Genomic DNA, 23,566 nt, shown 5'->3' on the forward strand with positions numbered 1-23,566 from the left:
ACCTGTGTCATCAGCAAAGAAATAATCTTCTAATGTTCAGACGTGCTCATCAGTATATTCAATCTACTGACCACCAATCATAATTTTTCTCAAGTTAAATCCAATTGAACACAACCAGTGGGAGTGGGAATTTTGATCTCTACTGCTGTAGAAAAGTTGAATAAATGAACGTAATCAAAAATGAAACTTGTTGAAATCTAGACTATGAAATAAAAACATAATGTTTGCAGTCTCTATCAAAAGAAACTCACACACAAAAAGTCTAGACTATAGCTGAAAAACAATCAAAGATAAAAAAAATAAAAATAAAAAATCTAAATCCTCCTTGGTTAAGGTAATTATCACTTATATTTGTGTACCAATCACACTGCAAACTAAAGGGAAAATGAAGCTGAAATTTGTAATTTGGTTTCATTTCAGCCTGTATTGTATTTTAATGGTGTTATTTTTTCACCGCCTGGGTTGGTTTTAGTCTTAGTTGCCATTAAATATAATCACCCTCAACCACTCTTTCACTATTTGACTCTGATGAATCCTTGTATTCTTGTCTTGGAATATATCTGTATCATCAACAAAGAAATAACCCTCTAATGTTCTGACCTGCTCATCAGTATATTCAATCTACTGACCACCAATCATAATTTTTCTGAAGTTAAATGCAATTGAACACAACCAGAGGGAGTGGGAATTTTGATCTATATTGCTGTAGAAAAGCTGAATAAATGAACGAAATCAAAAATGAAACTTGTTGAAATCTATACTATGACATGAAAACATGTCTGTAGTCTCTATCAAAAGAAACTCACACAAAAAGTCTAGGTTATAACTGAAAAACAAAGATTTAAAAAAAGAAAAATCCCCCTTGGTTAAGGTAATTATCACTTATATTTGTGTACCAATCACACTGCAAACTAAAGGGAAAATGAAGCTGAAATTTGTAATTTGGTTTCATTTCAGCCTGTATTGTATTTTAATGGTGTTATTTTTTCACCGCCTGGGTTGGTTTTAGTCTTAGTTGCCATTAAATATAATAACTCTCAACCACTCTTTCACTGTTTGACTCTGATGAATCCTTGTATTCTTGTCTTGGAATATATCTGTATCATCAACAAAGAAATAACCCTCTAAAGTTCTGACCTGCTCATCAGTATATTCAGTCTACGGACCACCAATCATCATTTTTCTGAAGTTAAATCCAGTTGAACACAACCAGACAGAGGGGGAATTTTGATCTCTATTGCTGTAGAAAAGCTTAATCAAAAGTGAAACTTGTTGAAATCTATACTATGAAATGAAAACATGTCTGTAGTCTCTATCAAAAGGAACTCACAAACAAAAAGTCAGAATCTGGACTATAACTGAAAAACAATCAAAGATAAAAAAAAAAAAAAAAATCCTCCATGGTTAAGGTAATTAGCACTTCTTTTAGGAATTTTAAAAACCCATGTTATTAAAGTTACGTACCTATCACACTGCCAACTAAAGGGAAAAGGAAGCTGATTTGTAATTTGGTTTCATTTCAGCCTGTATTGTGTTTTAATGGCAGTGACGTGCAGTGGGGTTCATGGCTGGGGAGGCACTGACTCTTTCAGAGCCAGATCTACAAATATATGGTGGCCTGAGAACAGTGACGGCTGCTTGTCTTTCAGACAGGGGAAGCTCATTGTCAGCTTACATAAAAAAAAAAAAAAAAAATTGTCAAGTTATTTAAACATACATTCGGCCCTCCGTTCCTTTTTAAGAAAATGGTCAGTGACTTTATCGTACCAAGTAGACGTCTTTTCCAGGGACTGGACCAGTGTCCTCTCTGCTTAGATTGCCTTGACCCATTGTGTCGTGGGTGTAAGACTTCAGCCTTTTTAAACTACAGATGCTCCTTTCACTCCGACCTAGCCGACAGTATGATTGATTTAACTATCTACAAAACAATATTAAACTCGAACAAGAAATGATTAAATTATGTAACCGAAACAAGAAAATGCTGAAATTATGTCAAATTGAAACAAGGAAGTACAATGAGTGTGTTTTATTTACAGTGCAAGAAATGAACGAGTCATTTCGTAGTGGTTTCTCTGATTTCACAGCAGAATGTGTGACGGTATTAAACTGAACTGTGTCAGGAGGAGGAGATCTGAAAATAGCTGTCAATCAAACGGGATTCAGCCTTTCGACTGATCCTCCAATCAGCACGTGGGATTCTGGCGTCCAGCCCGGCTGAGCTCCGCCCACAGCTCCATTCACCCCCAAAGACGTCCGGCGTCCGGGGGCGGGGCAACATCGTGGCATTTATCCAATTACTGTCCAGTTCTGAGGCAATGAAAACAACTGTTCCACTCAGTCCCACTGAAGCCCATAGACACCCGCAGTCTACGGACAAATGCACTGAGCAGAGATCGAATGAAAAAACAGCGCAACGGGAATGTATGAGAAGTGAACAACATCGCGTCCGTTGATTTGTGATAAAGCTGATTCTGAACGAACTCATCTTTGAGATGAACGTGTTCTAACACATTTGTAGTCAATGAAATGTCAACACAACCGAACATATTTAACCATTTAATTTTTGTAATTTTAGGGGAAGCCGGGCTTCCCTTGCAGTCTATGAGAAATCGCCACTGCCTGAGAAACTGGAATAGAGAGAGTGAGCAAAAGGAATGGCCTGGGTATATGGGCTCTGCATCAAGTCAGCATAGGTAGACTGGCAGGAACTCAACAGGAAACCTTCAAAAAGAGCCATTTCAAACTAAAAATAAAAAAAGTTTATGGTCTTACCTTTATTTGTACATGAAATGTAATCCTCCACTTTTGATGAGGTGAATTAAAGTGTATAAAAAAGAACGAAGAAGATTATAAGCGCATGAATCTGTGGACTCACTGGCGCCATCTATCATGAGGCAGGGGTACTGTTTGCCTCCCCTAGTGACTTTTTCACTGCGGTTTTCTGATTAATCTGCGAGCCTAAACACATTACAGAAATACATTCCATATGTTATGCAGATTATGGAAGGATAGAGCATATAATCAGAGTGTTTGAAAGCATTTTAACTGCGATATACAGAGGGACAGCGACACAATATTTTCAGCAGAGTTCATGAGGGGATGAGACAGTTCTGCGGGAGGCACAGCACAGCGCTGCCTCCTCCCTGTATTTGAACGGAGCATGCAGAAATTCTGCTATTCTAATTAACAACAAAAAAAAATTTTAAAAAATAATAATAATATTGGATTCGAACGGAAAATGAGTTTATAGGACATACCAACTGAAAACTATCAACATTTATTATATTTTATGGTTAAGTATTTTTTTCTTTTCAAGAATGACGAGGGAGGCTCTGCCTCCCCTGCCTCCTCTGACTGCACGTCACTGCTTAATGGTATTAATTTTTCATTGCCTTGGTTTTAGTCTTAGTTGCCATTAAATATAATAACCCTCAACCACTCTTTTACTATTTGAGTCTGATGAATCCTTATATTGTCATCTGGAATATATCTGTGTCATCAGCAAAGAAATAACCCTCTAATGTTCAGACCTGGTCTTTCAGTAGATCCAGGTTCAGCTGACCTCATTTCATAGACACATAACATTTTTGAACTAAGACGTGACCAACTGAACCAACCCCAGATCATAACACTGCCCCCACAGGCTTGTACTGTAGGCACTAGGCATGATGGGTAATCACTCCATCATGCACCCATCACTCTGGAACAGGGTCAATCTGGACTCATCAGACCATGTGACCTTTATTCATTGAAACACAGTCCAATTTTTATGTTCTTTATCAAACTGAAACATATTCACTGTAGCAATGATCTAATGCACAGGTGTCAAACATGTGGTCTGTGGGCCAAAACCGGCCCATTAAAGGGTCCAATCTGGCCCACAGGATGAATTTGTGAAATGCAAAAATTACACTAAAGATATTAACCATCAATGGTGTTAAAATCTTATATGATCTCAAGTGGATCAGACCGGTAAAATACTGTCATAATAAACTTTAAACAAGTGGTTCCAGGCACAACAAACCCCACCCCTCGCACATATTGTAGCTTATTTTGACATTGATCCAGCTGATGTCATCATGTCTATGCATGTGCTGATGTCAGCATATCAGTTGCCTCTATATATGTGCCAAGTTTGAAGTGAATTGAAACAAAATGGATGTTTTTATAGACATTTGAAATTTCACCCATTATAAATACATGGGAGAAGAAAAAGATTTTAAAAATTCATCAAAAATTTTAACTTTGACCTACTTTTACCAAAAAGTAATCGTATCTATTCTGGGTCACTGGCAGTCTATAAACCCAATTTGGTATGAATTCAATCAATAATTTTGCTGCTACAGACATTTGAATTTTTATAAGTTATGTATGTCGTTCGTACAAAATTTGGAGTTCGTAGACATTCATGGTGAGAGCATGTCTACGATGTCCAGATTTCGTACAAACTGGAAGATTCGTATAAACCCATTGTTCGTAAGAATCTTTGTGACCTAGCCATTAGTGCGCTTGCCTTGAAAATGACAACATCTGGTCTCCAAAAATGAAAAAAAACCAGGGGTTTTTGGTCCATTTTTCCATTTCTGACAGGTTGTAACTTTCTTTTTTGTTATTAGAAAGAGAAAACGAAAATCAATCAGTTTTTTAAAATTTGGTTTATCTGTTTTGACACTGAAAAAGAACAACGCCTTGAAATTCAATTTTAATTTCTCAATTAACCACTAGTTTGTTTGTTTTTTTTCTGGAAAGAAAATCCAATTACCAGTAGTTACACTGACCAGCTAAATCCAATGTGGTGACTTTATTTTGGCTGAACTGTGTATTTAATAAATGAGAATGTGATTTCTTTGTTGTGTCACTACTGATGTTGAGACCCTTGTTTATGGGGAAACAAAAATGATTAAATACCTTTAATATGTCCTTTGAAGCTGGTTGACAAGTGGACCCAGTCTCCACCCACTGACCTGATTCATCACAGTATTTGGTTGTTTTTTCTGTAAAAGTGAAAAAGAAAAAAAAGTCATTTATTCAGTCACATAGCTCTCTATCCCATCAACATTAACAGACATAGAATACAGAGAGTCTGAACTAAAACCCTTTGGATGTTCATGTCCAGTAGCGATTGTGATATTCTTTGGCCCCGTTTTTGTTTTTCAGAAGTAGTGTGTCGGCATCATCCAAGCACATTAATCGTACACCAAATCTCTGTGAAAACGTACAACTGCGATTAATTTAACTTGGCACGCATCATCAAACGTTATGTCAAACACAAAACTCCCTCTTTGGACTAATCTTCTGGCAGATTCTCAAATGTCTGGCTTGAAACCACATGCGTCGTAGATCCGCGACTGGCCGGAGAATGAGATCATATTACTTCTGACAGCAACAACCGTAGTCCGACTGCCGAGTCTTCTCCGACAGCTCATCAACTGTTCAGCAGCTTCATGCGACTGTACATCTCCCCCAAAGCCTCATATCAGCATCATCAGCTTTCAAATAAGGAGCCATGGGGGACTTTTAACGTCTGAGGCATTTTGGGAAGATCTTTCACGAACCTCCTGTTACAAAAACACCCTCTTCGTCCTCTCATTCATATTCTCTCTCCCCATCCATCTCTCCTACTCTGATTTCCCTGTCCTTTTTCTAATCCCTAATGTTTTTTTTGCTTTTCATTTTCTCATTCTATACCCCTCATACATCCCTCTGTCCTCTGCCTCACCTCCTCCGTCTCTAAATCTTATTGCATCTCTTAAATCTGAAGTGACTTACCTCTGGAACTCTTAAGCTATGCATTATTAAACCTCGCTTTCCCCACAATATAAAAATGCCACGTACTGTAACAAGCCTAACAAACAGTAAGTGCACTTATATGATCAATTTCCATAATCGTTTTACATAAATGAACGTCTGTTTTCATCATATCAACCCAAAGGAACACAATGAGGATCTTACCCACAGTTACCATAGTCGATATCCACTCGATAAAGCCATTCTGCTAATTGTCCTTTATACTCACTCACTACCTTGTCAATCTGCTATACCTTCAGTGAAAACACAAAATTTCATATAAAATAAGAGTAAACAGTTAAAACAGTAGAAAAATCCCAAACACAAACCATACAAGGTGCGACAAAAAAGAAACAAGACTGTGGCAGCCATGCTCGTGACTCAATGCCTGTTAGCTGACCGCTTATTTCATTGTGTTGCGCAACTTCTCGCCATTAGTCTGCTCTAATATTGTTCACTTATCTCACTCCGTTCTTCTGTTGCAGACTTTTGTGTAACAGTGCTGTTAGGCCTTGTCACACAACTTTTGTGTAGCACAGTGATAACAAACATGGAGCAAAGAATTAATTTGAAATTACTTGTTAAGTTGGGGAGGAGTGTTGAGCCGTATTATGTAATAAATTCCCATTATGTAATAAAAGTTCAAAATGTAGTAAGAATGTCCCGTCATCTTGTAATAAAGCCGCATTATGTAATAAACGGATACATTTTGTAATAAACTACCTCAATGCATTATGTAGTAAATTTTTTCGCATTATGTAGGAAGTTATTACAATTTGAGAAATTTATTACAAAATGCACTTGAAACATTTTTATTTTCAGGAGAATGTAATGTGCTAAATTAATCTTTAAACTGTGTGGTTAAAGTTCTGATTACATTACCTGTAGCTCCTGTGACTAATTTCTTCTAAATCGCTCTGAAATTATATTAATTTGGATTGTTATTACAAAATGAACCATGTTATTACATTTTTTTAAATAAAAATGTGTCAAGTGCATTTTGTAATAAATTTCTCAAATTGTAATAACTTCCTACATAATGTGAAAAAATTTACTACATAATGCGTTGACGTAGTTTATTACAAAATGCGTCAGTTTATTACGTAATGCGGCTTTATTACAAGATGACGTGACATTCTTATTACATTTTGAACTTTTATTACATAATGGGAATGTATTACATAATGCGGCTCAACAAGGAGCCCAACAGAAGGTTTCAAACTTCTCCTTCTGGTCATCCAACAAAACCTTGGGTTTTTGGTTCTAAATGTTTTGGATTTTTCATTATACTTTAGTTTTATTTAGTTTTCTCTCTAATTCAGTTAGTTTTAATGAGTTTTTAATGCAGGTATGCTAGTTTGTATTAGTTTTTGTTTTTTTCTAAATGCTTAGTTTTAGTGTTAGTTTTAGTTTTTTCATATCTTTTATCTTCGCTGTCATTAGTCTCCGTGTTGCCAGGTAGAGTGGGGATGAGAAACCAACTCGAAACGACAAGTGATGGACTGTGATGTGCCGTAGGGTGCCTCCAGATAAAATTCCTCGAGCGAAATAAATCGATTTCATATTAATCCGACATTGACAAAGACAAAAACAAAGGGAATTTTATCCATAATTTTATACGTTTTAGTTAGTTTTGTAAGCACACAATACACCTTCAGTTAGTTATTTAGTTAGTTTTTTCTTTTAATGATAGTTTTATTTCAATTAACGAAAATGTTTTTTCAATTCTAGTGTTCGTCATTTTGTTAGTTTTTATTAACGATAATAACCTTGGTACATACTTCACATATATATCAGATTGGCTCTTAATACAGAGACTGAGAAATGCAAATGTGTGGTCATTAGAAGTTCACTAAACCAACAAACCTAATGTTGGACTAGAACTTTTGCACAGAACTATACGTAGGTAAAAGTCAAATACTGGTTCTTTACTCTGAAAGCCTCTCTGACAAAATCATTTTCTGTTACTATCTTCTGCAAATTAACACCATGAATCAAGCCCAGTTTTGGATTTTTTTTTTTTTTTTTTTTTTAATTTAACCAGATAAAATCCCAGTATTACTCTAGTATGTACAGTGATGCATGAATCCTTTAGCATTTTTTATTTTTACTGCAAAAAAAAAAAAGACTTGATTTCCATTTAAGTCCTAAAACTACATGAAATGAACCTAATTAAGCAAACAAGACAAACTCATTACACTGAAAAAAAGATAATTATACAGGCTTTCCAATTCCACCGTAAAATATCAGCCTAAATTAAACATTAGACAAGAGGATCATTTCAATGAGGAATTTTCTAGCTGCTACTCAACATAAAGCACATCTGCCTTGGGCATTATGCATAAAATCTGACTGCATTATACTTATTATATTTGAGTCTATAAGTCAAAAAAATCCGTAAAATCACATTGTATTATTTTTCCGCTCTTGTTAAGCAGTTCTCACATGATGCATTGTCATTATCAAATGGGTCAGAGCGCCCCAGCAATAAGACATAAAATATGAAAATTAATCCTTCTTTCTGGAAACAACATCTGACCTTCCTCCTCCGTTATTCACAGACAGAAGAATGGATCATGTTCGATGTTGTCTCTTGACGCAGAATTAAAAAGTAATATCAAAGCGTCTCATTTTCACTAAGCTTTTAGTTATGAATTGGTCTGAGAAATGCACATCTTTCTTACCACTTGGGTCCAGTTCAGGATGATCCGGACAGTTCTGTGTTACAGATGTTCCAGCTGGTGTTTTGCGCCAGCACAACGCACCGTCCCACATGTGTCCACAGAACACGCCTGAAAAGAAAAACTGTGTGACCTTTGTGTGAAATTACACTGCACTGACCTGCACATTATACACACAGTGTGTCACCTCCAGTATACAAAGGCTTTCAGAGGAATGGACTTCTTTTACACTTTGGACCACGTCTATAAAGAATGTATTGCATGTCGTTGCTGTCGGGTGGAAACCTCTAATGTCCAAAATGGTTATTTTTCAGGAAACTGGAAAAACGATGTATATCCCATAAAGACCCAGTGCTACTTATGTGAGAGTTCATATATGAATTTTTCTCTCTATTTAATCCTTTCATATGTGATTTATCATAATATTATCCTCTCCATTTTGCATTTATTTCAGTAAAAATCAGGTATCTGTATTATAAAAGGGAAGTAGACTCTATGTTCAATGACTATGGGCAAAAAATTAAATGAAGTGGTGCATTTTTAATACTGTTATCAGTCAATCAATCAAATTTTATTAGTGCTGTGCAGCAATGAAAAATTTTAATCGCAATTAATCGCGTGGATTTCTGCGACTAATCACGATTAATTGGATAGTTATATGGGGGGAGGTTGCCGGCATCAACAGTGTGTATTTCCTTTCAGTGGATATTTCAGACTCAAATTACTCCGGTGATAAAAATAATTCCACATGTCAGTGCTTCCAAACAGCTTTGTCCTTCTCAACCCCACCATCTGAAGACATTTAAAATAAAAATGTCCATGGAAAAGACTGGTACTTTTCACCATGTTTATGTCCACACCAGTTTATTTCCGGTTGTGAGTGATTGACAGGAGTCTTAAGCCCACCCCAAATGCTATCATTGGTTGAAACCTACGTGTATTCACAGAGCGAGAGCAATGGACTTTCAAAATAATATGTGATGTTCAGTTGTTCAAAGCAAGCAAAGGGGGCCCTCTAGTGGTTGGAATAAGTTGCGCTAACGTATGTTTTGTACTTGCGGTGTTCCCGTAGCCAGTTCGGACATAAGAAGGAAGTAACAGACACGTTTCTTTTACTCTGTTTGTATGGCCTGAAAAGCGTTTGCCTGTGAGTCTTTTATGTTCAGTTGTTGTAAGAATGAATAGTATAAAATATCTCTGAGGTGAACCTTTGTTGCTGGATAAAAAGATGTTGTAAATCTGTCATGTAGTTAATCTGTAAATGCTAATTGTTAGCGTGTCTATAGATTTTCCCATTCAAGTTAGCATCGAGCTAGCGATCTTTTTTCCATTCATTTAAATGTATAATGCCATGTAAATGTACTAAGGCAATGAACAGAACTGAGACATATTTTGTATGTATGTTGTAGTTTTACAGTGAGTCTCAAGGAAAAGATTTGGAGAGAAGTTTTGGGCGTCCGGCTTTTCTTGGGAAACCTGTTGTCTATCTGCCGAACTAATCGCTACATGCACACAAGCAGAGGCAGAAGAATAGGAGTTAGAATAAAACGGCATTAATGTGTGATAAAAAATATTGTCGGCGTTATTTAATGAATGCGTTAACGCGGTAATAACACATTAACTTGCCCAGCCCTAAATCTTATTTATATAGTACCACATCATAACAAAAGCTATCTCATGACACTTTACATTTAGAACCGGTCTGAACCAGACTCTAAATTATACAAACATATATATATTATAAAAGCCAAGTGGCCTCTGTGTGTGTGTGTGTGTGTGTGTCAAAGCATTGATAACTTTAATAAAACCAGATCAGTCTGGATCTGACAGTGGTGTGTCCTGCAGCTCAGAACACAGATTCCAGGTTTGTTCGGTGTCATGTTAACACATTTATTTTCCTTTTTAAGCAGGTGACAGTCCAAGGTAACGGACACAGCTGATGCCTCCACCTCTGACTGAAGACGTCACCTTTGATACCATCATTCTACACACGTTAACAGCACCACCAGAACTGCCCCAGGGAAAAGCCACTGCCTTTGTGAACATTTTTTGCAACAAGAAGCCAAATCTCAGCAAATAGATGAATATTGTTAAATTTACATCCATGCAAATGATATAAAAGTAGTTTTGGAAGTGCAGTTACAGTTACAAGTCAAATTTACAAGTTTTGCACCAGTTTAGCAGCAGATCAGAGCTATGTTTCTTTTAACAACATCTATAAATCACTTGGTTGTGATTTCATTTCAATTCCTATTTATAAAGAATGAAAACAAAACACTGCTGCACATGTGTCTTTCAGCATCATGGATCAGATGGGTTTGTATAAATCTTCCAGTTTGTACGAAATCTGGACATCGTAGACATGCTCCCTCCACGAATGTTTACATACTGGAAGATTCGTCCAGACCCATCCTTCAGAAGAGTCTTTGTGACCTAGGCATTTGCACTCTTTCCTTGAAAATGACAACATCCGATCTCAGAAAATGAAAAAAAAAAACAACAAAAAAAACGCCATTTTTGGTCAGTTTTTCCATTTCTGTCAGATAATAATTTTCTTTTTTGTTATTAGAAAGAGAAAATGAAAATCAATATATTTTTTAAAAATTTGGTTTATCTATTTTGATACTGAAAAAGGAAAAACAAAACACCCTGAAATTCAATTTTAATTCCTCTATTTTAAAACGGAAAAGAACTGAAAAGAAAATCCAGTTACCAAAAGATACACTGACTGTTACTGACTTCTTCGTGTGTTGAGTTGGACAATCATGGGTTTGCTAGCATTCTGCCTAATGCATTCTGCGATAATGGAGAATTTCGTGTTATTCAGAGGCAGCAAATGCGTTACTCTTAAGGAGGACGACATGACAGGATCTTCCAGGTATTGTTGTTTTCTCTAATGCAGTGCGGCCATGGCAGCTAATCTAAGTAAGAGCCACTTTGCGTAACACATGAAGAAGTCAGTAACTTATCCAAAATGTCAACGTGAAACCCGACATTTGGTCCATTTGCTTATTTCCAATTTTTAATTTGTGCATACAATTGAAAGAATGAAAAACAACTTGTTTTTTTGATTTTTGATTTGTACATAAATAATGAAATAACAAGTCATTTTTTTTTGTTTTCCGATTGTGGATTCTCAACTGAATATGAAAAGAACTAATGATGCATGGATTCTGTCAGTATCTCCAAACTCCATAAATGATGTGGAGCTCCTGTGGTTCACACCTTTCTGAAAAGTATTTCAACCCAACAGGCGCAACTATCATTTCCAGCAGAATAACAGCCGAGGCCGATCCACCGTGTTGCAGTGATGTTTCTTTTTTGAGGTTCTGATCGATTGGACTCCCCAGCCTTTAGATATGTGTGAAAGGTTTGTGCTTCTCACCAGATCTGTTTCGTCCGTGGTCTTTGTTGGACAGCTGCAGACATTTGTATTGACCCGGACTGGTTGCCTGTTCATTTTGTCCCTCTGTTCTGCTCTGTCCGGATCTGACTGATGGGTCTGGGATTGGCTCGGTGCCTGCTGCCGTCCTGTACTGTGGAGATGAGGAGAGTAGACAGGCTGTTTACTCATGTACAATACAGTGAGGAGTGTGGACTGAGCGCTGATAGGAATCGACCCTCTGATTTGTGAAGCTAAAACTACAGTGGGCAATTATTATTATTAATTTTACCACACATTGATTTTCTGTCTAAGATAAAGTTTCAAACAAGTGCAAAGGTTGCGAAACATTTTCAAAACTGATCCGATGATGATGTTTTTCCCCCTCTTTTCATCATTCATGAATCTCATGAACCCATAAAGACCCAGTGCTACTTTTGTGGCTGCTTCCAAAGGAATTTTCCTGTAGATTTAAACTTTCTTAAGTGATTTATCACCATTTATTACAACATTATCCTCTGTATTTTGCCTTTTTTTCATGTATTTTCCTATATTTAAGTCACTGTTCATGTAGATGTTCATAAGTAAAGAGTAAATTCATAGGTTATTAAATCAGAAACAGAGAAAATTGAAGAAAAAGGGACTTTTTCCAGCAACTATATCAATAACTAAATGCAAAACACAATCATTTTTTCTGTAGATTTAACTTTTCTTCAGTGATTTATAACCATTTATTATAATCTTATCCTCTGTATTTGGCATTTTTTCAGTGAACATTAGGTATTTTCCTATATTTAATTCACTGATCATGTAGATGTTCATAAAGTAAAGAGTAAATTCAAAGGTTATTAAATCAGAAACAGAGAAAACTGAAGAAAAAGGGACTTTTTTCAGTCAAATCTATCATTTTACTGGTGAATCAATGTTGTAGAAGATGACAGCGTTTCCACATTCACTATGGAGCCACTGAACGTCCAAATGGGTCATATCTGATGACCATGAAAAGATGACAAACTGTATTTTACACCAATTAAGACCCAGCGCAACTTCTGTGTCACTTCCCAAGTGAAATTTTCTCTATATCTATCCTTTCTTAAGTGATATATCACCATTTATTATAATATTATCCTCTGTATTTTGCATTCATAAGCATAAATCAGGTATTTTCCTATAATGATTGATCATGAAGATGTTCATAAAAGCTCACATTACAGTTGAGGGTTATTATATTGAAAACAGAGAATCATTGAAAACTGATTTCTTTTAGTCAAATCTATCATTAATTGAACAAATGAAAGAAATGTCTCCGTCCACTGTCATTGATTCAACTCCATGGGTTTTACTGGTGAATCAGTGTTGTAGAAGATGACAGTGTTTCCACGGTAACTACAGAGCCTCTGAACGTCCAAATGGGTCATATCTGATGACCATGAAAAGATGACGAACTACATTTTACACCATTATTTACATGTATTGATAGGATTAGTGGATCAACAGGTATTAAACAGTTTAGTATCAGAAGATGGTTTTGGTTAACGGTGGATGTTTGGTTCTTTATGGGTTAAAATAAGAGACTTCGTCATTGTATTTTCATACAATGAACTTTGAGTGCAGCTCCATAAAAGATACTCTAAAAACCATTCATGCCTACATATAAAAAGTTACAATATATTGTTGCAGTCAGTTAAAAAGTAAAATATTTCAGTTAATAAGTTAAAAGCACATCTTAATTTCTCTGTCTGGTTTTTCAGTGTAAAGTTCAGTCTGGTTATGGTTTTGGGAACTATGGTTTTTGGGAAGTTATTCACATGTATTGATAGGATTAGTAGATCAATAACTATTAAACATTTTAGATCAGTAGATGGTTTTGGTTGCTAGAGGATGTTTGAGTCTTTATGGGTTCAAGTATGTTTCCAAACTTACACACACACAAAAAAAGTTGACTTTCTCCAAATGAGTCTAATCTTTGTTCTGTTGTTTGTTTTCAGTCGTTGCATTAAAATGCTGAAACCTGCTGTGTGAAATGTTGATTTTGATAATGCTGCTCACTGAAGGATAAAGTGCCCATTTTGCTGCGATTTATCTCTCACTTTTTTTATTGGTTAAAAATTACGCCTCCAAACATCCCAGGCTCATGCACTCAGATTCTGTGAATTATTTGGGGAATTGTAATGCTTTTTGCCTGAGAGGTTTTCTCTGCACAACTTATCACAAATGCAACCTCTGTGACTCTGTGGGCAAAATACAAACTCTAATATATCACCCTTACCTGTTCTTGTAAAACCTGCCTCTTGTGCAAATGCTGACGTCCCATGTAGCAGTTTAGCAGCCGTACATATGATGTCACTCCAAACATTGAAGTAAATGACGTCATACATACGACCACCAGGCCACCACCAATATCAACAGATGAGATGAGTGAGAAAAAAAAGGTTAAAAAAAAAAACAAAAAAACTTCTGCTTCTTTCCTAAGCTTTAATTTGACAATTCATCTGTCCTGCTGAATCAACATGACAGTCCACTTAAAACAGAAAGTACAGCCATAAAGCAGAGCAGCATAGATGTATAAGGCATAAAACATTTGCTGGGGATACTATCCAGGACCTTGACGTCAAAGTTGATACTGAACAGCAAAGGAAATTGAAACAATAAACTTCCATTTTACACTGACAAAGAGGAACAGGAGACCTTTTTCATAAAGAACATGGCAAGGCATTTATTTTACTGCAGCAGAAGTTGTAGAGAAGCCCCAGAGGGTACAGTACATAGTCTGTGTGTGAACAGCCTTTTAGCGAAGGGGGAGATAAAGTGAGAAAAGCCACTGAAAAAATAGAGACTGCATTTGAAAAACCCATGTGTTTCTTTAACCCTAAGAAGAGACAGAAAAAAATTAGATGTACAACAAATGTGCAATTCTGTGGTGCTATGCTCTTTATTGTTTATTATTTATTTCTGGGTGCAATGTTTGTTTTTCCTGTTGTTGGTTTTTTAATTTTCTTACCACTGCTGATTATTCTTATTCTTATTCTTATTCTTATTCTTATTCTTATTCTTATTCTTATTCTTATTCTTATTCTTAGTCTTAGTCTTATTCTTATTCTTATTCTTAGTCTTAGTCTTAGTCTTATTCTTATATATCATGACTACTATTACTGTTATCACTTCATTACAACTTTTATCCTGTGATTATTAACCCTCCGGTATGCGGGTGCGCCTTTTAGGCACACTTTGCACTTCCTGTTAAAAAACTTCATATTATTTTTCACAATTTAAATAAGGTTAGAATTCAAAAGTTGTTCATTTTTGCATGATCTTTACAATTCTGCCCACTAAGTGAAATTTGCACATTGTACACAAAAGAAAATTACAAGACTAGCATCTGTCTCCCGAGTGTGCCTAAAATGCACTATTTCTTCCATTTGATATGTATGATTAGGGTGGACCTGGATTTACAAAAATAAAATCAAATTTGAGCAGAAAAATAAATCAATATATAATATTTAATAGTTTGATTTATAGGTGTGCATTTTACGCACACTTGGTGACAGATGCTAGTATTTATGAACATTTGACCTAGCGCCAAAAATAATAATGCAAATTAACCAATGTTGGAGTTAATCATTGCCATATGCCCTGCTGCAAAAATCAAATAATATGTGATCCACTTCTTATGTAGTGTATTGAAAAAAAAAAATTTTTTGTGGTTTTTGCATCCAAAAAAATGGTTTGTTTACATTACAAACACGGCATTTAAAGGGTTAAAAAATGTGACAATTATTGAGTATTTGGTATTTTTACTTACAGCTCAAGTTGATGAAATAGAAAAAGAGTGTAAAAGAATTAAAAACAAACTGTATTAATTTTTTTTTGGACATTATTCCACAAGTGTGCCAAAAAGGCACACTTGGTGCTTAGTAAGGGCCTTGCTGGATGGGATACCAGAGGGTTAGACATAAAATATAATATAATATAATATAATATAATATAATATAATATAATATAATATAATATAATGCCAGAACACCTCCACCCCTGTAGAATATTCATAAAACATGGATTCTTGATGTGAGCTCACATTAAAGTCTATGACTGAATCCCAGTTCACCCCACCACACCCCCCAACTCCCACCCCCATCCCTCCATTTTGCGCGTACATGTGAAGGGGTAGTGTTGTCCCGATTCTCAATTAGATGGAGGGGAAGTGCTAAGGGGGAGGAGGGATATATAACCCTCGCAATGGAGATATTTCAGGATCACACTATGAACAGAGGAGTAGGAGAAATTGCCCATAATTCTGTTCAAATCGTTGACAAGATGGAGGTAAACACAGCCAAAAAATGCAGCAGTGTGATGAAAGACATACACAAATGTGTGTATTTTCTTCGTAAACAACTTAATCATTTGATCGACCGTTTAATGTCGTTTCAATGTGTTATAGATCACATTCCTGAGGTTTATAGTTGATAGACGCAGTAAGATGCCCAAAGCCCATGGAACAGAGATGGTTACAGCTGCTGATGGCATGGGGAATACTTTCAGAAACAAAGTTGTGGCATCTGTTAATAGTGGCATCGATGACTGCTGATGATGTAACGGGTCTCGAAGGGTTGTCCCATTTCATAGGAGAATGTTTCAACCACTCCCCCTTGCAGCTCCATTTCAAGAACTAGTGACAAGTGCAGGGGCCAGAGGGGAGGGGCTAAGGGGTGAATTGGGAATGGGTCTATGACTAATGTTTGCAGAAACACCATTAAACAAATCCCTGTCATACCTCACACACTCCCTTATAGTATGAATGTGACTCATTCCTTTAAGCTTCGCTGAAATCAGCTCAAACACGTCTGAAGTGTCTCGGATTAAGATTTCCCCACGCTCCGGCGGTTTATTTAGGAGATACAGAGGTAAACATGGCATTATTTACATTCCGCGCTTCAGTATGTATGGCATGCTATTAATGTGGTAAATATAGGGGTGGGTGTGTGGAAGATTAGGACGCAGATAGATTATAAATACACATGCAGTTATAAGATGGATTTCCATAATTTGATTATTAGAAAAGGCTGATGAAAATAGTCGGTTTTTACACTTGCTTGAGGTGGTTTTTGTGTTTTTTTTTAGCAGAGCTCTTTTGCCTATAATCAAAGATGGATACACTGATGTAGTTCTGAGATCACAGAACAGTCATCTTCCTGGATATTTGCAGAAACCATGAAAAATGATCCTAGCAACTGGTTGTATGGACTGATAAAAAACTCAGATATTCCTCAGTCTCATCCATGAAAACCACGGACGTATATATGTAGATGCTAAAATGGTCACAGCTGTGGTAACATCAATACTTAGATTATTTTGGACCCTGTAAAATAAAGTACAAGTAAACATCAAAGCTGTGTTTATCTTGGATTAAAAACACTACAATATTTATATTTCTCAGCCCACACAGACCATAAACACTTGAATATAAAAACAACTAATTTAAGTTTGTTCAGAAAGAAAAATATTGGCTCGGTCCGTTCGTCGTAACTAGTCTCACGATACAATCAGAGATGTTGCTATGGAGACTACTTCCTGCACGATGCGTCACACCACCTCGGACTTAATGAGTGATTGTGACTAGTTTATGTGATAATAAACAAGATATTAGCAAAGTGCTGCTGAATCGATTCAACTCATTCACTTAAAGGAATAGATTCTTTTGAAGGATTCGTTTGTGAGTCGCCCATGACTAGGCAAGTGACTATTTTTGGTTATTTCCCCATACATTACAAGAAAGTAGTCGCTTTTCCATTGACCCTCAAATCGGGTAAATATAACTTGAGCATAAAAATTTACCTAATGGAAAAACGACAATTTCGCCAAAAGTCTCATTTTTCAATTAAAAGTTTTTGCGCTGGCAAGAGGGGGTTTTTTGGGCATAGCGCAACTGGTAAATCACGCAAAACTGCAACGGAAAGACCTTTTTTTGCAACTAGATTCAGGTGAATGAAAAAAAAACGATGCTGATGTACGTTACAACAAGCGAAGAAGAAGAAGAAACATGTCGCGGTATTTATGGACACACCAGGAAACCTAAGCATTTTTTAATTTAGTACGAGATAAAGGGGTAATATATAATAATAATTAATATATCTGTAAATCAACACCATATTTACGTTCGTTGCCATGTTTATGGAATGACTTCTCGTGTCATCTCGTGATAATAAATAAACAGATCATCGCATTTGTGATTTAACGGAAAAACCGACATTACACACTTCTGTTTAGTCAACATTTAGTAAATATCGGTAAAGTTTTGCGCAGATGTACAATGGAAAAGCGACTAGTGACAGCAACAGCTAAAATGAGGACAGTGAGTGAACAATCTGAGGTCCAATGTGGTCTCCAGGGTCTGTAAGGTCCACGTCTGCATGAACAGTGAGTGTGCCTGCTTTGTTAGGTAACACAAAGTAATGGTACTAATGTAAGGAATGATGTTCAAAGGGAGAATGTGGATGTGGACAGGGGTCTGGATCAGCACTGATGGTGGTCTGATGTTCTAAATGGGATGTTTTAGTGTTCTAAAATACATACTCTTTTCACCTGTGTTTTTCTTGCATTTCATATATATATATATATATATATATATATATATATATATATATATATATATATATATATATGTATGTATGTATGTATGTATGTATATATATATATATATATATATATATATATATATATATATATATATATATATATATATATATATATATAATTTCATAGTACACTGTAAAAAAAAAAAATAGAAACAAAAACAAAAACGTAAAAAAGCAGTATTATTCCAGCTAGGGTGCCAAAAAAATACTGTTAAATAACAGAAAATAACCATCTCATAAAAATACGGTAATTTTCCATAATTAAAATACAGTTTTTTGCCCTAACTTTACATGAGATTTTGCTTTTTTTTTTTTTTTTTTTTTTTTTTACTTTTTAATGTTTAATAAAGAATATTTACATGTATTAAAACAATCAAATTACCTATAAGTATATTTATGTAAATAATTTTCAATGAGACTAAGTTGTACAATCCACTGAAAAAAACTGTATTTGGACAGTTTATCAGTGCTTATACATGTTATACATTCACAAAAATACATTTATTCAACGTTTTTGTTGTGAAACCTCCTGTAATTACACAAGATGTTTGACAATTAACAAACAAGTCTTGTTAAACTTACAGAACAAATACTTCTTTTATGGTTAATTGTCAGTAATTTTATCTCATTTTATTTATTTATTTATTTATTTATTTATTTATTTATTTTATTTTTTTACAGCATTAAACTTTAAATTAACAGTTTAATCTCATAAATAGAAAAGAAATATTTGTGAAATTATGATGCACTGGTAAATGTATTTTAACTGTATTTTTCTGTGAAAAAAGAAAAAAATTATTTTAAAAAATGGAAATTTTATGGTTATTCACAGTTTCAGTTTTTTCATGTTATTTTGCATTTGACATGTAAAATCACAGTCTATTTTTGTCATTTCATTGATATTTTCCTGTATCTTAAAAATACAGGAAAAATCTGTAAAATAAACAGTGAAAATTCTGTTAAATTACAGATTTATTTTACAGTGTATTTCTGTGAGTGTCCAACAAAAGAGTTCAGTTACGCTTTATTTATATGTTTCTTCAGCCCTTTTTGTGTTTAGTTATATTTCATGTATGGTACTGGTAATGGTACTAATGTAAGGAATAATAATAATAATATAATAATAACTTTTATTTGTATAGCACCTTTAAAAACAAAGTTTACAAAGTGCTTTGACAGAGGGCACAACAGCAGGATACACGAAGAAAATAAAAACACTAAAACAGAAGCAACACAATTAGTGAGATGTATGAACAAGTTAATTATCAAACAAGATCAAATTTAAAAATTAAAATTAAAAATTAAGGTTAAAAAGGGGACAGACATCATATAAAAGCAAGTCTATAAAAATGTGTTTTAAGAAGTGATTTAAAAGATGTTACTGATTCCGCAAGCCTCCGCAATGATGTTCAAAGGGAGAATGTGGATGTGGACAGGGGTCTGGATCAGCACTGATGGTGGTCTGATGTTCTAAATGGGATGTTTTAGTGTTCTAAAAAAAAAAACATGTTTCTTTTACCTGTGTTTTTCTTGTATTTTTTATATATACTTCTTGGTTTTTTTTTTGTTTTTTTGTTTGTTTGTTTTGCCACTTACGGGTAAGGAACCAAATATGGTAACTTCACTGACCTTGATTTTCTACATGATAAAAAAAAAAAATCACAAAAATACTGAAGTCTTGTTACATCCTCATTTCACACTAAGGTTGAAATGCTGAATTTCATAGTATTCCTGTAAGTGTCCTACAAAAAGGTTCAGTTACGCTTTATTTATATGTTTCTTCAGCCATTCTTTGTGTTTAGTTATATTCCATGTATGGTACTGGTAATGGTACTAATGTAAGGAATGATGTTCAAAGGGAGAACGTGGATGTGGGCAGGGGTCTGGATCAGCACTTATGTTCTCTGTCCACAGTGTCTTACACCTGTTGCCACAACAAGAGAAAACACAACTAATTTGTTTGACCATTTACGTCAGCACCACACATCTATTATATCCATCTGAGTATTTTTTCATATCGTAATATACAGGGTGGGGAAGCAAAATTTACAATGAACATTTAGTTGTTTTTTCTCAGCAGGCACTACGTCAATTGTTTTGAAACCAAACATATACTGATGTCATAATCATACCTAACACTATTATCCATACCTTTTCAGAAACTTTTCCCCTTATGAGTAATCAGGAAAGCAAACGTCAAAGAGTGTGTGATTTGCTGAATGCACTCGTCACACCAAAGGAGATTTCAAAAATAGTTGGAGTGTCCATAAAGACTGTTTATAATGGAAAGAAGAGAATGACTATGAGCAAAACTATTACGAGAAAGTCTGGAAGATACTATTAAAGAAGAATGGGAGAAGTCGTCACCCGAATATTTGAGGAACACTTGCGCAAGTTTCAGGAAGCGTGTGAAGGCAGTTATTGAGAAAGAAGGAGGACACATAGAATAAAAACATTTTCTATTATGTCAATTTTCTTGTGGCAAATAAATTCTCATGACTTTCAATAAACTAATTGGTCATACACTGTCTTTCAATCCCTCTCAATCAAAATATTGTAAATTTTTCTTCCGCACCCTGTATATCGCAGGGTTAAAAAAATTGCAATGTAATTTCTTTTTCCAAAATCGTGCAGCCCTAAATTGAATTGAATGAAAAGCGTTAAGATCAATCACAAGACTCTGGAAACCATAGAAACGTCCATTTAATCAAGATGTCACGCTACTTTTACACACACAGAACACCTAAAGGACAAATAACAACAGGAACCTTTGTAAACATTGATTATTCATTGAAATACAGTGTAAATGGGAGCTTACCACCAGCAGAAACCAAAGTATCCAAAGGGAACCTGCTAACGTCATATCTTCTTCTCACAGGAAAATCTCTAAGGAGACAGAAAGACAAAGGAGTAAATCTATAAACTCGTCTTCTACCGTGAAAGTGACTGACTGAACAAACATGGCTGTTTCACATCAGGATTATATTCTCTCAGGAGGCAAGACAAACTGCTGTCATTAATCTGAAATGCAAAACACTGCAGCAGAAACACTGCAGTTTGAGACACGGAAAACTTTCCCTGAGTGCGAGTGTGTCTGGGACAAAGAAAAGAATATCCATCAATATGTGAAACAGTAGTATGAAAGAGTAATGGTATTTAGGCAAAGAAAAAGGATGAGGCCAAAACACAAGGCAGAGACAAAGTGGGACAAAAATAGTGGATGGTTATTAATCATCTTGTTCAGAGCTTCCGCAGCTGCAGGAGAACATGTGACATTAACCCTTAAAGACCCAAATATACACTGGCAACAAAACCATCTACTGATCTAAACTGTTTCATATCTGTGGATCCACTAATTCTATCAATACATGGAAATAACTGGTGTAAAATACAGTTTGTCATCTTTTCATGGTCATCAGATATGACCCATTGGGACGTGCAGAGGCTCTGTGGTTACCGTGGAAACATCATCATCTTTTACAGCGTTGACTCACCAGTAAAATCTGTGGAGTTTGACAAATGACAGTGGATGGAGACTTTTATTTTTACATTTAGTAATTGATATATTTGCTGAAAAGGTCATTTTTCTTCAGTTTTCTCTGTTTTTCATAAAATAACCTTTGGATTTACTCTGAGGTTTTAAAAACATCTGTATGCTCAGTGAATTAAATATTGGAAAAAACATGATTTTCACTGAAAAAATGCCAAATACAGAAGATAATATTATAACAAAATGGGGATAAATCACTTAACCTCCTGAGACCTGGCTATGGGTTTTCTGTGCACATTTGTGAGCAAGATTTTCACAACTTTATACAAAACAAAAAAGAAAGAAAAACTGTCCACCACAAAGGACATTCCATAAAAATGTAAAAACTGCATCTGAAAAAACTGTTGCATCATGATGTTTCCAATATAGGCACTTATTTAATAAAAAAACAAAAAAAGCTGGTACTTTGCTGACATTTCCTGGGTCTTAGGAGGTTAAGAAAGGTTAAATCTGCAGAAAAAATGATCTTGTTTTTGCATTTAGTTATTGACATATTTGCTGAAAAGGTCATTTTTTCTTCAGTTTTCTCTGTTTTTCATTAAAAAAAAAATATATATAGTGATATATGTAGTGTGTTGGACACACTTGTTTTATGTTCAGTTAATGATATACTTGCTCAGAAAATCACTTTTTCTTCAGTTTTCTCTGTTTCTGATATAATAACCCTCACCTTTAATAAACATCTACATCATCAGTAAATAAAAACGAGAAAATATGTGATTTTCATTGAAAAAACGCCAAACACAGAGGATAATATATAATAAATAAATAAATTTTAAAAAAGGTGAAATCTAGAGAGAAAATTATTTGGCAAATTCCACGAAAGTATCACTGGGTCTTTCTGGATTAAAATAAAAATAAAATTCTAATAACCAGAGGATGAAGTATGGTGTAGTCATTGTAACCCATGAAAGCTTTTTTATTTATTTTTTTACATTAAATATTTGTCCTGATTGGTAGCAGAGGATAATATTATAATAAATGGTGATAAATCACTTAAGAAAGGTTAAATTTACAGAAAAATTCCTCTTGTTTTTGCATTCAGTAATTGATATCTTTTTTTTTTTTTTTTTTTTTTTTTCCAGTTTCCTGTTTATTGATCTAATAACTTTTGATTTAACTGAGTGGTCATGAGCATCTAAATCAAATATTGGAAAATAAATACAGGAAAATGCATGATTTACACTAAAAATGCCAAATACAGAGGATAATATTATAATGAATGATGATAAATCACTTAAGAAAGGTTAAATTTACAGAAAAATTCATCTTGTTTTTGCATTCAATAATTGATTTTTTTTTCTTTCTTCAGTTTTCTCTAAAAACCTTTGATTTAACTGAGTTTTCATAAGCATCTAAATTAAATACAGGAAAATACATGATTTACACTAAAAAATGCAAAATACAGGAGATAATATCATAGTTAATTATGATAAATCACTTAAGAAAGGTTCAATTTACACAAAAATTCCTCAGTAATTGATTTTTTTTTTTTTCCAGTTTCCTGTTTAATGATCTAATAACTTTTGATTTA

General features: G+C 34.8%; 1 protein-coding gene across 1 annotated transcript in view; it reads right to left on the minus strand.

Moving 5' to 3' along the window:
* Positions 1-23,566, minus strand: part of calcr (calcitonin receptor) — a 180,135-nt gene that overhangs the window by 60,213 nt on the left and 96,356 nt on the right. Inside the window, exons 2-5 of the mRNA XM_030148203.1 lie at positions 21,301-21,366; positions 11,854-12,004; positions 8,472-8,579; positions 4,909-4,994 (exon numbers count right to left, since the gene is read on the minus strand). Coding sequence (XP_030004063.1) covers positions 4,909-4,994; positions 8,472-8,579; positions 11,854-12,004; positions 21,301-21,345 — 390 coding nt within the window. The 5' untranslated portion in view covers positions 21,346-21,366. The remainder of the gene's footprint in view (positions 1-4,908; positions 4,995-8,471; positions 8,580-11,853; positions 12,005-21,300; positions 21,367-23,566) is intronic.

This window comes from Sphaeramia orbicularis, chromosome 11 (assembly GCF_902148855.1).
Source record: "Sphaeramia orbicularis chromosome 11, fSphaOr1.1, whole genome shotgun sequence".
Taxonomy (NCBI): domain Eukaryota; kingdom Metazoa; phylum Chordata; class Actinopteri; order Kurtiformes; family Apogonidae; genus Sphaeramia; species Sphaeramia orbicularis.